Source organism: Jaculus jaculus, chromosome 5 (genome assembly GCF_020740685.1).
Source record: "Jaculus jaculus isolate mJacJac1 chromosome 5, mJacJac1.mat.Y.cur, whole genome shotgun sequence".
NCBI lineage: Eukaryota > Metazoa > Chordata > Mammalia > Rodentia > Dipodidae > Jaculus > Jaculus jaculus.
Genome location: NC_059106.1, coordinates 64,116,124 through 64,131,102, shown reverse-complemented (window position 1 = coordinate 64,131,102; position 14,979 = coordinate 64,116,124). Strand labels below are relative to the sequence as shown.

Sequence of the window (14,979 nt, the reverse complement as noted above, 5' to 3'; positions counted from 1 at the left end):
CTCCAGCCCCCAGCAATATTAATTTTTATTGACAACTTCCATAATTATAGATAATAAACCATGATAATTCCCTCCCCCCTCACTTTACCCTTTTGTAACTGCACTCTCCATCATATCCCCTCCCCCTCTCCATTAGTCTCTTTCAGTTTCTTTGTTTGTTTTTGTCAAAGATAGATCTCACTCTGTGGCCCCAGTGCTGGGGCCAAAGGCATGTCCCACTACACCTGGCTTCAGTTTTGCAATCTACTAGAGCAACCTTAGCAAAAGGAAATGAAATTAATCCCTTCTCTGTGGCCCTGGGGACCTGATGGACCAGTACAACCTCCAACTGAAGGTCCCTGGGAGAGGTCCCTCCAGCTCAGGGACTCCAGTGGGCCCTCCTAGGGTGAATGTGGCCCTCTCTCTTACCTGTTGTGGCTCCAACCAGCTTCTGGGCAAGGGCGTGCCTCCTGGCAGGAAGGAAGGTAGGCAGTAGCCCTGGCTGTTGCCCTCATTGCCCACCTCAAAGTCCTGATCAGGCTCAGGGACTACATTTCATTCCTCGTTGCTGTGCTATATGACAAGGAGCAACTTTAGCTGGGCGTGGTGGCACATGCCTTTAATCCCAGCACTCAGGAGGCAGAAGTAGGTGTATTATTCATGAGTTCGAGGCCATCCTGAGAGTACATAGTGAATTCCAGATCATCCTGGGCTAGAGTGAGACCCTGCCTCGAAAAAGCAAAAAGAAAAAAAAGAAAAAATTTTAGGGGAAAGGGGCTTATTTTTTTAATATACAGATATTTGATGATTTCTTTTTTATAATATATATTTTTATTGACAACTTCTATACTTACAGACTACAACCCACGGTATTTCCCTCCCCTCCTCCACTTTCCCCTTCATAACTCTGCTCTCTGTCATATCCCCTCTTTCCTCCTCACTTTTAATTTGATGTCACCATGAAAAGGGCTTGTTTTTTTTAAAATTTTTTTGTTTATTTTATTTATTTATTTATTTGAGAGCAACAGACACAGAGAGAGAAAGAGTCAGAGAGAGAAAGAATGGGCGCGCCAGGGCTTCCAGCCACTGCAAACGAACTCCAGACGCTTGCGCCCCCTTGTGCATCTGGCTAACGTGGGTCCTGGGGAATTGAGCCTCGAACCGGGGTCCTTAGGTTTTTCACAGGCAAGCGCTTAACCGCTAAGCCGTCTCTCCAGCCCGAAAAGGGCTTATCTTAAACCGGGTATGGTGCATGCCTTTAATCCTAGCAGAGGTAGGAAGATAGCCATTGAAGCTACCCTGAGAGTACAAAGTGAAGAGAGAAACCCTACCTTGGGTGGGGGGGCTATATTACAGTTCAAGGTGGCAGCAGTGCGAAGCAGCTGGTCACATTCCTCAGCAGTCTAGAAGCACCGAGCTGTGAATGCTCACCTTGTTCTCTCTCTCTCTCTCTCTCTTTTTTTTTTGCTTTCAAGGTAGGGTCTCACTCTAGCCCAGGCTGACCTGGAATTCACTATGTAGTCTCAGGGTGGCCTTGAACTCACGGCAATCTTCCTACTTCTGCCTCCCAAGTGCTGGGATTAAAGGCATGCACCACCACGCCCGGTTCCCTTTATATGTATATATATATAATTTTTGTTTATATTTGAGAGAGAAAGAGGCAGATAGACCAACAGAGAATGGGGCCTTCAGCCATTGCAAACGAACGCCAGAAGCATGTGCCGCCTTGTGCATCTGGCTTATGTGGGTCCTAGGGAATCAAACCTGGGTCCTTCAGCTTTGCAGGCTGGTGCCTTAACTGCTAAGCCATCCCTCCAGCCCATTGCTCTCTCCTTTTTATCCAGTCTGGGACCCATGGAATGATACCATCCACTGTTCAGGTGCTGGGTCTTCCCATCTGAAAATTAACCTAAGATTAACCTAATGTAGGGCTGGGGAAATACCTGATTAGTAAAGAGCCTTGTTTGCCAAGCCTTATGGCTTGAGTTCAGTTCCCCACTACCCATGTAAAACCAGATGCACAAAGTGGTGCACACATCTGGAGTTCATTTGCAGCAGCAAGAGGCCCTAGCATGCCCACTATCTCTCATTGCAAATAAATAAATAAAAATTTTAGGACTGGAGAGATGGCTAAGTGGTTGAGGTGCTTACATTCAAAGCCTAGGGACCTAGATTCAATTCCCCAGTACCCATGTAAGCCAGATGGACATGGTAGCACATGCATCTGGAGCTCATTTGCAGCCCCTGGAGGCCTTGGTATGCCACGATTCTCTTTCTCTCTGTCTCTCTCTCTGCCTCTCTCTCTCTCAAATGAATAAATAAATATTTTAATTTTTTATTTAAACCATTAACCAGTTTTAGCCGGGCATGGTGGCACACACCTTTAACCCCAGCACTCAGGAGGCAAGAGGTAGAAGATCGCCATGAGTTCAAGGCCACCCTGAGACTACATAGTGAATTCCAAGCCAGCCTGGACTAGAAACCCTATCTTGAAAAACCAAAAGAAAAAAAAGAAAGAAAGAAAGAAAATAAAAAGAAAAAAATTAACCAGTTGTGCCAAGCATGGTGGCACACACCTTTAATCCCAGAACTCAGGAGGCAGAGGTAGGAAGATTCCCATGAGTTCAAGGTCACCCTGAGACAACAGAGTGAATTCCAGGTCAGCCTGAGCTAGAGTGAAACCCTACCTGGAAAAACCAAAAAGATAAAAATTAACCAGTTTCTAGAGATGCGCAGAGACTAGGCCACGATATAATTCTGAATCCTATTAGGTTGACAGTAATTGTCACAACGATTGTCTCATGCCCTTACTTGTCCCTCTTCCAGAACGCTTTGGTACTGAAGGCTGGTGGCTCTGAGCCGTGTGTTTCTTCACCATGTCCTTCCCTCTCAAGGGGTGGCAGTGGCCTCAACCCGTCTCTTCCACAGGTGGCCGCTTTGCAGCGGCAGATCTTCGACTTCCTGGGTTACCAGTGGGCTCCCATCCTGGCCAACTTCCTACACATCATGGCTGTCATCCTGGGCATCTTTGGCACCGTGCAGTACCGCTCCCGGTACCTCATTCTGGTACGGCCCTCTCCTCACCCTCGCCCACTCACCCCTCCCCTCCAGCCAGAGCAGCCTTGACCCAGGCTCCCGGAGGGATGCAACTGCCATAGCTGCCTCACTCAGAGCAGACCAAGTGCTATTTTTTCATTTAGAAAATATGTTATTTAGCGTGGTGGTGCATGCCTTTGATCCCAGCACTCGGGAGGCAGAGGTAGGAGGATCGCCATGAGTTTGAGGCCGTCCTGAGACTACATAGTGAGTTCCAGGTCAGCCTGGGGTAGAGCGAGACTCTACCTCGAAAAACCAAAGGGGAAAAATACACATTTGTATTACTTAGGAGTTACCAGCCTGCTCCAGTGTTGCCAGGTGACACCACCTCCTCTACTTTTCAGCTGAGGAAACTGAGGCTCAGACAGGTTATGACTCTTCCTGAGGTCACAGTTAGGACTTGAGCATCAGGTGCAGGGTGAGGGTTCCTGCGCTGCCCCCTGCTGCCTCAGTGAGCTTCAAGGAGTAAACCTCGTGCTTGTGAGCTTCTCAGGGTGCCAAGGAAGCTTCAGGAGTCTTGGCTTCTGTCCCTGGTGGCTGATGTTCTGGCTGGGAATGAGGAAGGGTAACTATAATGCCATCACTTGGGAAGCTGAGGCAGGAGTGTGAATTCAAGGTTAGATTGTGCCTCACGGTGATACCCTGTCTCAATAAATAAATAAATAAACAAGGGGTGACTTCTGGGGAGATGGTTCATGTGCTTGCCACAAAAGTATAAGGACCTAAGTTCAGATCCCCAGCACCCACATAAGATGGTGGGCGTTAGTGGCAGTACACACCTATAATCCCAGTGTTAGGGAGACAGAGCCAGGGAATTCCCTAGGGCTTGCTGGCTAGCTAGTTTACCTGGGACAGTTGTCCAATCTCCAAGCAAATGATAAACGCATTCCAGCCTTTGTCTCAAAAAATAAGGTAGATAGCTGGGCGTGGTGGCATACACCTTTAATCCTAGTACTCAGGAGGCAGAGACTACGTCGAGGATTCTAGGTCAGCGTGGGCTAGAGTGAGACCCTACCCCAAGAAAAAAAACAACAGAAAAAGTAAGGTAGAACCGGCTGTGATGGTGCATGCCTTTAATCTCAGCGCTCTGGAGGCAGAGGCAGGAGGATCACTATGAGTTAGTTAGAGGCCAGCCTGGGATTATAGAGTGAGTTCCATGTCAGCCTGGGCTAGAGTGAGACCTCGGAAAAACAAAACACACACACACACACAAGCTGGGAGTGGTGGCACACGCCTTTAATCCCACCACTCTGGAGGCAGAGGTAGAAGGATCACCGTGAGTTCGAGGCCACCCTGAGATTACATAGTGAATTCCAGGTCAGCCTGAGCTAGAGTGAGACCCTAAAATCAAAACAAAACAAGAAGAAAGGAAGGGAAGAGAAGGAAGAAAAAAAAAGTGGAGAATGAATGACTGAGGAAGACCACTGATGTTGACCCTGGCCTCCTTAGGCACGCTCACACACATGCATACCACACAAAAAGACAAGGTCTTGCCGTGTTGCTCAGGGATCATTCTGACCCAGCTTTTCAAGTGGCTGCAACTACAGGCATCCTTGTTGGAATTTCCTTTTTTGTTGTTGTTGTTGTTTTTATGAAAGATTTACTACCAACCCCTCAAAGTGGTTGCAGTCCATCTTAAAGGCCTCAGTGTGGTGTCATTCTCCACAGGGATGATGGAGTCGCTCCTTGAGGATCTGGGTTAAGGGCCAGCTCTCTGTGTCCTAGCTTGTGTGATCCAGGAAAGGTAGGCCCTCCTCTGGGCCTTAGGTTAGACATCTGGAGAGGACAAGCCTAACTCGGAGGGCTGTGAAGAATGGATGTGGAAGTGATTTGTGACCTTGAGTGTGCTCTGAGTGAGGTTATCACCAGACTTCCCCTGTAAAGGTCTCCCCAGCCCTTGAGCGCTGTCTCCATTGACTCGCCCCTCCCCCTCCCCGCTCCCCAGGCTCCCCCCTGAGCCCCCCTCTGCTTTCCGCAGTACGCAGCCTGGTTGGTGCTCTGGGTTGGCTGGAATGCATTCGTCATCTGCTTCTACCTGGAGGTCGGACAACTGTCCCAGGTAAGCCTCGGGCCTGGCAGTGTCCATGGCCCAGCCTGACCTCTCCCGTCTGTGTCGCAGGGCACCTAGCAGGGTATAGGCCCCGGGCATCATCTCCCTCTGCCCACTCAGGTAACCTGCACAGCCACTTGACCCCATTTTTGTTTCTGACCTCCTCTACACTTCTCAAAAATGATGGGGGAGAGGGTGAGTGGGGAAGATGGCTCAATGGTTAAAGGCACTTGCTCGCAAAACCTGCCAGCCCAGATTCGGTTCCCCAGTACCACGTGTTGCAGTGACCTTCTTGTTGCTAGGACAAAATACCTGACCAAAGGCTGGGCGTGGTGGTGCACACCTTTAATCTCAGCACTTAGGAGGCAGAGGTAGGAGGATGGCCATGAGTTCAAGGCTACCCTGAGACTACATAGTGAATTCCAGGTCAGCCTGGGCTAGGCTGGGGTAGAGTGAGACCCTACTTTGAAAACACAAAACAAAACAAACAAAAAAGCATCTGCCCCAAAGCAGCTGATGGGAGAAAAGGATTTATTTCTTTCATTTTCGAGGGGAAGTTTCAGGATGGCAGAAAAAGCCTGGCATGAGGACTGGAGAGATGGCTTAGCGGTTAAGCGCTTGCCTGTGAAGCCTAAGGACCCCAGTTCGAGGCTCAATTCCCCAGGACCCATGTTAGTCAGATGCACAAGGGGGCGCACGTGTCTGGAGTTCGTTTGCAGTGGCTGGGGGTCCTGGCGTGCCCATTCTCTCTTTCTGTCTGTCTCTCTCTCTGCCTTTCTGTGTCTGTCGCTCTCAAATAAATAAATAAAAATAAAAATTTTAAAAAAACATGCAGGAGCAGAGGCTGGACATCTCTTCTGCCACAGCAGGTGGACAACAGCAGCAGGAGAGTGACCTGCACCAACACTGGCAAGCTAGGGACTAATAAAGGTCAAGGTCCACCCCTAGCACCACACCTTCTCCAGCAAGGCTTCGCCTCCCAAGTTGCCATCAGCTGGGGACCAGTCATTCAAAATATGTGTTGATGGGGGACATCTGATTCAAACCACCACACATGAAAAGCCACATGCACAAAATGGTGCATGCATGTAGAGTTCATTTGCAGCAGCAAGAGGCCCTGCCATGCCTCTTTTTTCTCACCTACATTATTTTTAGATTTATTTATTTATTTATTAGAGAGAGAGTGTGAGAATGAGCGCACCAGGTCCCCCAGCCACTGCAAATGAACTTCAGCATCTGGCTTACGTAGGACCCGGAGAATCGAACCTGGTCGTCTTTAGGCTGCGCAGGCCTGCACCTTAACCACTAAGCCATCTCTCCAGCCCCTCGCCTACATTTTAAAATATTTTTTAGCTTTAAAATATATATATATATATATATATATATATATATATATACATACATACACACATACACATACATACATACATACATACATACATATTGGGGGCTAGAGAGATGGCTTAGCAGTTAAGGCGTTTGCCTGCAAAGCCAAAGGATCATTTGATTCTCCAGGACCCACGTTAGCCAGATGCACAAGGGGGCTTGTGCCTCTGGAGTTCGCTTGCCATGGCTAGAGGCCCTGGCATGCCCATTCTCTCTCTCTTTCTCCTTCTCTCTCTCAAATAAATAATAAAAATAAATATAAATATATTAGGCTAGAGAGATTGCTTAGTGGTTAAGGTGCTTACTTGTGAAGCCTAAAGACCAGGTTCAATTCTCCAGATCCCACATAAGCCAGAGTCACAAGGTGGCCCATGCGTCTGGAGCTCATTTTCAGTGATTAGAGGCCCAGGCATGCCCATTCTGTTTCTCAATCTTTCTCTCTCCTTCCCTCTCTCTGTCTCTAATAAATAAAAATTTTAAAAATGAAAACTTTAAAATGTATATTTATTTTAGAGAGAGAGAGAAAATGGGCAGGCCAGAGCCTCTAGCCAGATGAACTCCAGACACATATGCCACCATGTACATCATACATTGGTTCCAGGGAGTCAAACATAGGTCCTTTTGCCTTATGGGCAAGTGATTTAAGCACTAAACCATCTCTCCAAGCCTTTTTTTTTTTTTTTTTTTTTTTTGGTATTTCAAGATAGGTTCTCACTCTAGCCCTGGCTGACCTGGAATTCACTATGTAATCTCAGGGTGGCCTCGAACTTGTGGCAGTCCTCCTACCTCTGCCTCCCGAGTGCTAGGATTAAAGGCATGTGCCATCACACCCAGCTTTTTTTTTTTTTTTCCTTTTAACTTCAGATAGAAAGAGAATGAAAAAAGAAAGAAAGAAAGAGAATGGGTATACCAGGGCCTCTAGACATTGCAAAGGAAGTTCAGATCCAAGTGCATCTGGTTTACAAGAGTACTGGAGAGTCAAACCTAGGTCCTTAAGCTTTGTAGGCAAGGACCTTCACCATGAAGCATTCTCTCTTTTCTCTGTGTGTGTCTCTGTCTGTTTCTCTTGCAATTAAATAAGAATATTTACAAAAACATCTGGAAGCCAGGTGTGGTAGTGCATGCCTTTAATCCCAGCACTGAGAGGCAGAGGTAGGAGGATCACTATGAGTTCTATGAGTTCACAGCCACCCTGAGAATACATAGTGAATTCCAGCTCAGCCTGAGCTATAGTGAGGCCCTACCTCAAGAAACAAAACAAAAAGCCAGGCATGGTGGCACACACCTTTAATCCCAGCCCTAGGGAGGCAGAGGTAGGAGGATTACCATGAGTTCAAGGACACCCTGAGACTACATAGTGAATTCCAGGTCAGCCTGGAGTACAGTGAGACTCTGCCTCATAAAAACAAAAAACAAAAACAAAAAAAAGAAAAAAAAATGAAATCCTTGTTCCAGTTGATGTGACGATGAACAGTTGATCCCAAGTTAAGTAAAAATCAACAGTATGAGGCTGGAAAAATGGCTTAGCAGTTAAGACGCATGCCTGCAAAGCCAAAGGACCCAGGTTCAATTCCCAGGACCCATGTAAGTCAGATACACAAAGTGGCACATATGTCTGGAGTTCATTTGCAATGGCCAAAGGCCTTGGTGTGCCCATTCTCAGCCTCTCTCTCCCTCTCAAATAAATAAAATAAATTTTGAAAATTTATTTATTTGGGAGAGAAAGAGGCAGAGAGAGAGAGAATGGGCACACCAGGGCCTCCAGCTACTGCAAACAAACTCCAGATGCATGCACCACCTTGTCTGTCTGGCTTACATGGGTACTAGGAAATCAAGCCTTGAACCAAGGTCCTTCGGCTTCATAGGCAAGTGCTTAACCACTAAGCAATCTCTACAACCCAAAATAATTATTTATTTATTTTGTTTCTTTTTCTTCAAGGTAGGGTCTCACTCTAGCTCAGGCTGACCTGGAATTCACTATGTAGTCTCAGGGTGGCCTCTAACTCAAGGTGATCCTCCTACCTCTGCCTCCCAAATGCTGGGATTAAAGGTGTGTGCCACCATGCCCAGCAATAATTTTTTTTTTTTAAATCAACAGAATGTAGTGGCCTAGGCAACTACTCTTAGGTCTCATGATAGAATTTTCAGAGAAATTGAGGCAAAATGTCACACTTGGCCTGGCATGGTGGTGCATGCCTTTAATCCCCAGCACTCAGGAGGCAGAGATGGCTATGGATTGCTGTCTGAGGCCAGCCTGAGACTACGTACTGAATTCCAGGTCAGCCTGGACTATAGCAAGACACCCAACATTCCTCTCTGGTATCCACACATACACATGTGTATATACCACACATACTACACACACTTAAAAGAAACACATACACACATATCTATGTGTGTAGAGTGGGGTTGTTGATGAGCCCTGCATCAGCCCCTTCTCTATGTAACAAATGAGAGACCACAGACCAAGGGAAGGAGAGCAGTGAAGACCCAGTAGACTGTGAAGGAACCTGGGTTGAGAGTTTCAGCAATGGCTGGGGAATGGACCTTGTTACTAATATTCCTTCTGGCTCTAAAATTCAGGTGCTCCTCAGAGTTCAGTTCCAACCCCTTTCCACCTCAGTGGTAGGTGTCTCATGCATGGCCATCTGTTGCCACCTGCTGGCCAAGTTGAGCTTGCAGCTGCGGTCTTCCATTCCCTCCATAAATCAAACCAGAATCCAGTGGGAAGTGGGGTTTAAGGAGTGCACCCGTCCCGCTCAGTATCCCAGGCCCCTCTTCCCCCAGGACCGGGACTTCATCATGACTTTCAACACATCCCTTCACCGCTCCTGGTGGATGGAGAATGGGCCGGGCTGCCTGGTGACCCCTGTTCTGAACTCCCGCTTAGCCCTGGAGGACCACCATGTCATCTCTGTCACTGGCTGTCTACTTGATTATCCTTACATTGAAGCCCTCAGCAGTGCCTTGCAGATCTTTCTGGCGGTGAGTCCCGTTCCCCCTGCCCCTCTCATACTCCCACTTGAGCAGACTCTATTTCTTCATTCCTTTTGTTCGTTCTTTATTTATTTGTTTATTTATTTTATTTGTTTGTTTGGGTTTTTTGGTTTTTCGAGGTAGGGTCTCGCTCTAGCCCAGACTTACCTGGAATTCACACTGTAGTCTCAGGGTGGCCTCGAACTCACAGCAATCCTCCTACTTCTGCCTCCCAAGTGCTGAGATTAAAGGTGTGTGCTACCACACCTGGCCCTGTTTTTGTTTTTGTTTCTGTTTTTGTTTTTAATTCATTTTACTTATTCCTACTTAAGAAGTGACTTGTGGAGCAGGGTGTCCCATGCCTGCAACCTCAGCACTTGGGAGGTAGAAGTAGAAGAATCAGGATTTGAAGTTCAGCCTGAGCTATATGAGATAGAGATACTGTCTTTAAAAGAAACTTGGGGGCTGGAGAGATGGCTTAGCAGTTAAGCGCTTACCTGTGAAGCCTAAGGACCCAGTTTGAGGCTCGATTCCCCAGGACCCGCATTAGCCAGATGCACAAGGGGGCACACGCGTCTGGAGTTCTTTTGCAGTGGCTGGAGGCCCTGGAGCACCCATTCTCTCTCTCTCTCTCTCTCTCTCTCTCTCTCTCTCTCTCTCTCTCTCTCTGCCTCTTTCTCTCTCAGTCTGTTACTTTCAAATAAGTAAATAAAATAAAAATAAACAAAAAAATTTTTTAAAAATAAAGTTTTTAAAAAACTTGGGTAAGAGCACTGAGGAGGCAGAGGTAGGAGGATCGCCGTGAGTTTGAGGCCACCCTGAGACTACATAGTGAATTCCAGGTCAGTGTGGGCTAGAGTGAGACACTACCTCGAGAAGCAAAAAAAAAAGTCAGGTCAGGTGTGGTGGCACACTCCTTTAATCCCAACACTTGGGAGGAGGATCATCATGAGTTCAAAGCCTACCTAGTGACTACATAGACTACATAGTGAATTCCAGGGTAAGCCTCCCTCAAAAATCAAACAAAAAGATGGTGTTAGTATGATGGAACAGGCCACCTGATTCTCTACTCTTATGTACCACAGGCAAGCACATGGGGGTGCTTGCTGCACAGTCATAACATCCAAAAGCCAGAAAGAAAGAAAGAAAGAGAGAGAGAGAGAGAGAGAGAGAGAGAGAGAGAGGAAGGAAGGAAGGAAGGAAGGAAGGAAGGAAGGAAGGAAGGAAAGAAAGGAAAGGAAAGGAAAGGAAAGGAAAGGAAAGGAAAGGAAAGGAAAGGAAAGGAAAGGAAAGGAAAGGAAAGGAAAGGAAAGGAAAGGAAAGGAAAGGAAAGGAAAGGAAAGGAGGAAGAAAGAAAGAAGGAAAGGAAGGAAGGAAGGAAGAAAGAAAGGAGGTAGGGAGGAAGGGAAGAAGAAAGTAGGAGGGAAGAAAGGAGAGAACGTGAAAGAAAAAGAGAAAGAAAGAGCCAGGCATGGTGGCTCACACCTTTAATAACAGCACTCGGGTGGCAGAGGTAGGAGGATTGCCATGAGTTCAAGGCCACCCTGAGACTACATAGTGAATTCCAGGTCAGCCTGGACCAGAGTGAGACCCTACCTCAAAAAAACAAAAAATAAAAAGAAAGAAATAGGCTCCAAAATACAAGTCCTATTTGTATCCTGTCCTAGGCACTTTACAAAGGCTAGACTGCATTATCGTTCACCCTTAACTAGCCACTGTGACATTTCCCCAGGTCACACACCTAGAATGAAGAATGAGACCAGTTTTTGTTTGTTTTGTTTTGTTTTAATTTTTATTGTTATTTATTTATTTGTTTATTAGATACAGAGGGAGGGAGAGAGAGAGGGAGGGAGAGAATGGGCACGCCAGGGCCTCTAGCCACCACAAACAAACTCCAAATGCATGTGTCATGATGTGCATCTGGCTAACATGGGACCTGGAGAATTGAACCTGGGTCCTTAGGCTTCACAGGCAAGCGCCTTAACCACTGAACCATCTCTCCAGCCCTTGTTTTATTTTTCAAGGTAGGGTCTTGCTCTAGCCCAAGCTGGCCTAGAATTCACTATGTGGTCTAAGGCTGGCCACAAACTCATTGCGATCCTCCTACCTTTGCCTCCCAAATCTTGGGATTAAAGGTATTCACCACCATATTCCACTCATTTGATTTTTTTTTGGAGGTGGAGTCTCTCTCTAGCTCAGGCTGACATAGAATTCAATATGTGGTCTCAGGGTGGCCTTGAACTCATGACAATCCTTCTACCTTTGTCTCCCAAGTGTTGGGATTAAAGACGTGCTACAACACACCTTGCTATTTTTGACTTTTTTTTTTTTTTTTCGAGGAAGGGTCTCACTCTAGCCCATGCTGACCTGGAATTCACTGAATTCCTCGAACTCATGGCAATCCTCCTACCTTTGCCTCCTGGGTGCTGGGATTAAAGGCGTGCGCCACTACGGCCAGCTTTTTGTTTTTGACTTTTTTGTTTGTTTGAGATAGAGTATGGCTCTAGTCCAGGCTGACCTGGAATTCACTATGTAGTCTCAGGGTGGCCTTGAACTCACTGCAGTCCTCCAACCTCTGCCTACTGAGTGCTGGAATTAAAGGTGTGTGCAGCCACGCCTGGCTTATTTTTGACTTTTTTTTTTAACTTTTTATTTATTTATTTGAGAGCAACAGACACAGAGAGAAAGACAGATAGAGGGAGAGAGAGAGAATGGGCGCGCCAGGGCTTCCAGCCTCTGCAAACGAACTCCAGACGCATGCGCCCCCTTGTGCATCTGGCTAACGTGGGACCTGGGGAGCCGAGCCTCGAACCGGGGTCCTTAGGCTTCACAGGCAAGCGCTTAAATGCTAAGCCATCTCTCCACCCCATTTTTTAATTTTTTTTTTTTTTTTTTTTTTTTTTTTTTGGTTTTTCGAGGTAGGTCTCACTCTGGCTCAGGCTGACCTGGAATTCGCCATGGGGTCTCAGGGTGGCTTCGAACTCTTGGTGATCCTCCTACCTCTGCCTCCCGAGTGCTGGGATTAAAGGCGTGCGCCACCACGCCCGGCTTCATTTTTGACTTTTTAAAAGCTTATTTACTTACTTGAGAGAGAGAGAGGGAGAGGGAGAGGGAGAGGGAGGGGTGGGGAGAGAGAGAATGGGCCCAGGGCCTCTAGCCACTGCAAACGATCTCCAGATGCATGCTCCACCATATGCATCTAGCTGACGTGGAACCTGGAGAATCAACTGGGGTTTTTAGGCTTGTTGGCATGAGCGTTAACCGCTAAGCCGTCTTTCCAGTCCTTATTTTTGACTTTTAAGTGTAGACATTTAACTTGAATTTAAGTGTCTGCCTGTTCCAGGTGCAGAGTAGATGGGGTGGGAAGGGAGGTCGAGGACACAGCTTGTCTCCCCTGACTGTGTCACTCCTTCCAGCTTTTTGGCTTCGTGTTTGCCTGCTACGTGAGCAAGGTGTTCCTGGAGGAGGAGGACAGCTGTGAGTAAGGCGCCCCCAGGGAAGAGGGACGGGCCTGACTTTTCAGCACCCTGGACAGGGCTCCGGGTTGGCTGGTGGGGGAAAGGAACCCTGGGTCAGCCTTGTGGGCCAGATTCTAAGAGACCAGGTGGCAGGGGTGGGCGGGATCCGTATTGCCAGCCCCCTATAGGTTGAGGCCCTCACGTCCAGGTGAGCAGTCCCAACCCAACGGTATCTTTGCCCCGCCCCCCAAAGCCTTCCTCCCACCGGAGCCTCCCGCCCCCCCCGGCTCCGCCGCCCCTGCTGGCGGGGATTCCCGGAGTCCCAGGACCCTCGGGGATGGACCACGAGGCCCCGCCCAGCCCCACCCCATCCCCGCTCCGGTCCCCAGGGGTGCAGGCGTCCCGCCCCGGGTCCTCCCCTCCCAGGACCCCAGGCCCTCCTAACTCGCCCCTCTTCCCCCCCCGACAGTCGACTTCATCGGTGGCTTCGACTCTTACGGGTACCAAGCGCCGCAGAAGACGTCGCATTTACAGCTGCAGCCTCTGTACACGTGGGTCCCCGCGCGGGGCTGGGGGCGGCCCGAGGGCCCGGGTCGTTCCGGGGAGAAGGGGCGTGGGGAGGGCAGTGGGACCTCAACGCTCCCGCGCTCGCGGGTCCGCATATCTACCCCACTAACCCTCCTTTGTTTTCTCCAGGTCCGGGTAGCTTCCGCCCCGCACCCACCCCGGCGCGGCGCCCTCGCTCGCGGGCTGCACGGAGCTTAGCCGCGGAGAGCGCGGGCCGAGAAGGGCAGGCGCGCCCCCTGGCGGTACGCGGACCGACTGCAGTCCGCGCGGCCCCACCTGAATCTGCTGCGGCGGCTGGGGCCGACTTGGACTTGGCCCTGGCCCTTTACAGATGGACTTCAGGGGTGGGGCGGGGCGGGGCGGGGTAAGGGGATCGAGGGGTTTGTATTTTTTTTTTTTTTTTTTTTTAATCTCAGGCTTGGCGTGCGCCGGGGCCTTCCTTCCTTCAGCCTTTCTCTTTCACACTTCATCCTGCATCTTGTCACCGTCCAAAAACAGCAGAACAAACTTACCCCATCTCACTAATTCACCAGCTGGGGAAAGATACTGTGAACTAGGAGCAGGAGTCCCGGGTTCCAATCACAGCTCCATCACTGTGTGACATCTGCCAAAACTCTTGCCCTCTCTGGGCCTCAGTTTCCCCACTGCAAGTAATTAAAATAATCCCTTAGCAGATGGACTCTTTTGGCATTCTCATTTGATCCTCGTTTTCCTGAGCTGAACTGGGATTATAATTCCCACTTTGCAGATACAGAAACTAAGACCCAGAGATGTGAAGTGATTTGCTTGAGGCCACACAGCAAGGCTTTGGTGGAGGCTGGCCTTGATCACCCTGTACTCTCTGGTTCCAGACTCTCCAACCAATGTCTGATCTGTGGATTTCATTTCCAAGCCTCCATCTCCCCCACCCTCTCCACACACCGCCACTGTCACTTGCTAACACCACTCTTAAAGCAATATACCTGTTGGTTCTCTTGTTGGGGACCAGACAGACAGAGCCCAAAGCCCTGAGTTCAGCCCAGGAAAGCCTTCTTAGACTCAGCCTGTTAACCCTTGACATCCCTTTGCAGCCCCTGCTCCCAAGCAAAGCAGGACTGCCCCTCACCCCACCCCACCCCTGCCAGGTGTCAAAGGCTGAGTCCCCTATCCCTTATTCCCCCCCCCCAGCAGCCCCACCAGCCCCTGATGGCTCCCCACCTCACCACTGTGGTCCCAGAGAAGAATCTCTGTGTTGCCTGGACTCCAGGGTGTACAGATCACCAGCAGGCCACCATAGTGTCCGGGAGTGCTGAAGGGGTAGAATGGGGATGAGAAGCCTGTGTGCTGCCCTGCTTATGAGTGGAGAAGGGAGAACTCTTCCCCGCCTCCCTCCATCACGTCCCAAGCACTGGCTGGGGAGTCACACACAGGAAGATGAGTCGTCGGCGTTATCTGCGGTGACGATGCAGCCCTGGGTTTGGGAGGCAG

General features: G+C 48.9%; 1 protein-coding gene across 6 annotated transcripts in view; it reads left to right on the top strand.

The window, feature by feature from the left end:
• Positions 1–13,839, top strand: part of Nkain1 (sodium/potassium transporting ATPase interacting 1) — a 61,917-nt gene extending 48,078 nt beyond the window's left edge. For 2 of the 6 annotated variants that reach the window (XM_045150275.1, XM_045150277.1), the window contains exons 2-7: positions 2,908–3,045; positions 5,054–5,134; positions 9,299–9,496; positions 12,904–12,964; positions 13,415–13,496; positions 13,642–13,801. In XM_045150275.1, coding sequence (XP_045006210.1) covers positions 2,908–3,045; positions 5,054–5,134; positions 9,299–9,496; positions 12,904–12,964; positions 13,415–13,496; positions 13,642–13,651 — 570 coding nt within the window. In that variant the 3' untranslated portion in view covers positions 13,652–13,801. Of the gene's footprint in view, positions 1–2,907; positions 3,046–5,020; positions 5,135–9,282; positions 9,497–12,903; positions 12,965–13,414; positions 13,497–13,641 lie in introns of those variants that run through there. The other 4 variants (XM_045150276.1, XM_045150279.1, XM_045150278.1 and 1 more) reach the window with 4 other exon arrangements.
• Positions 13,840–14,979: the final 1,140 nt, after the last annotated feature.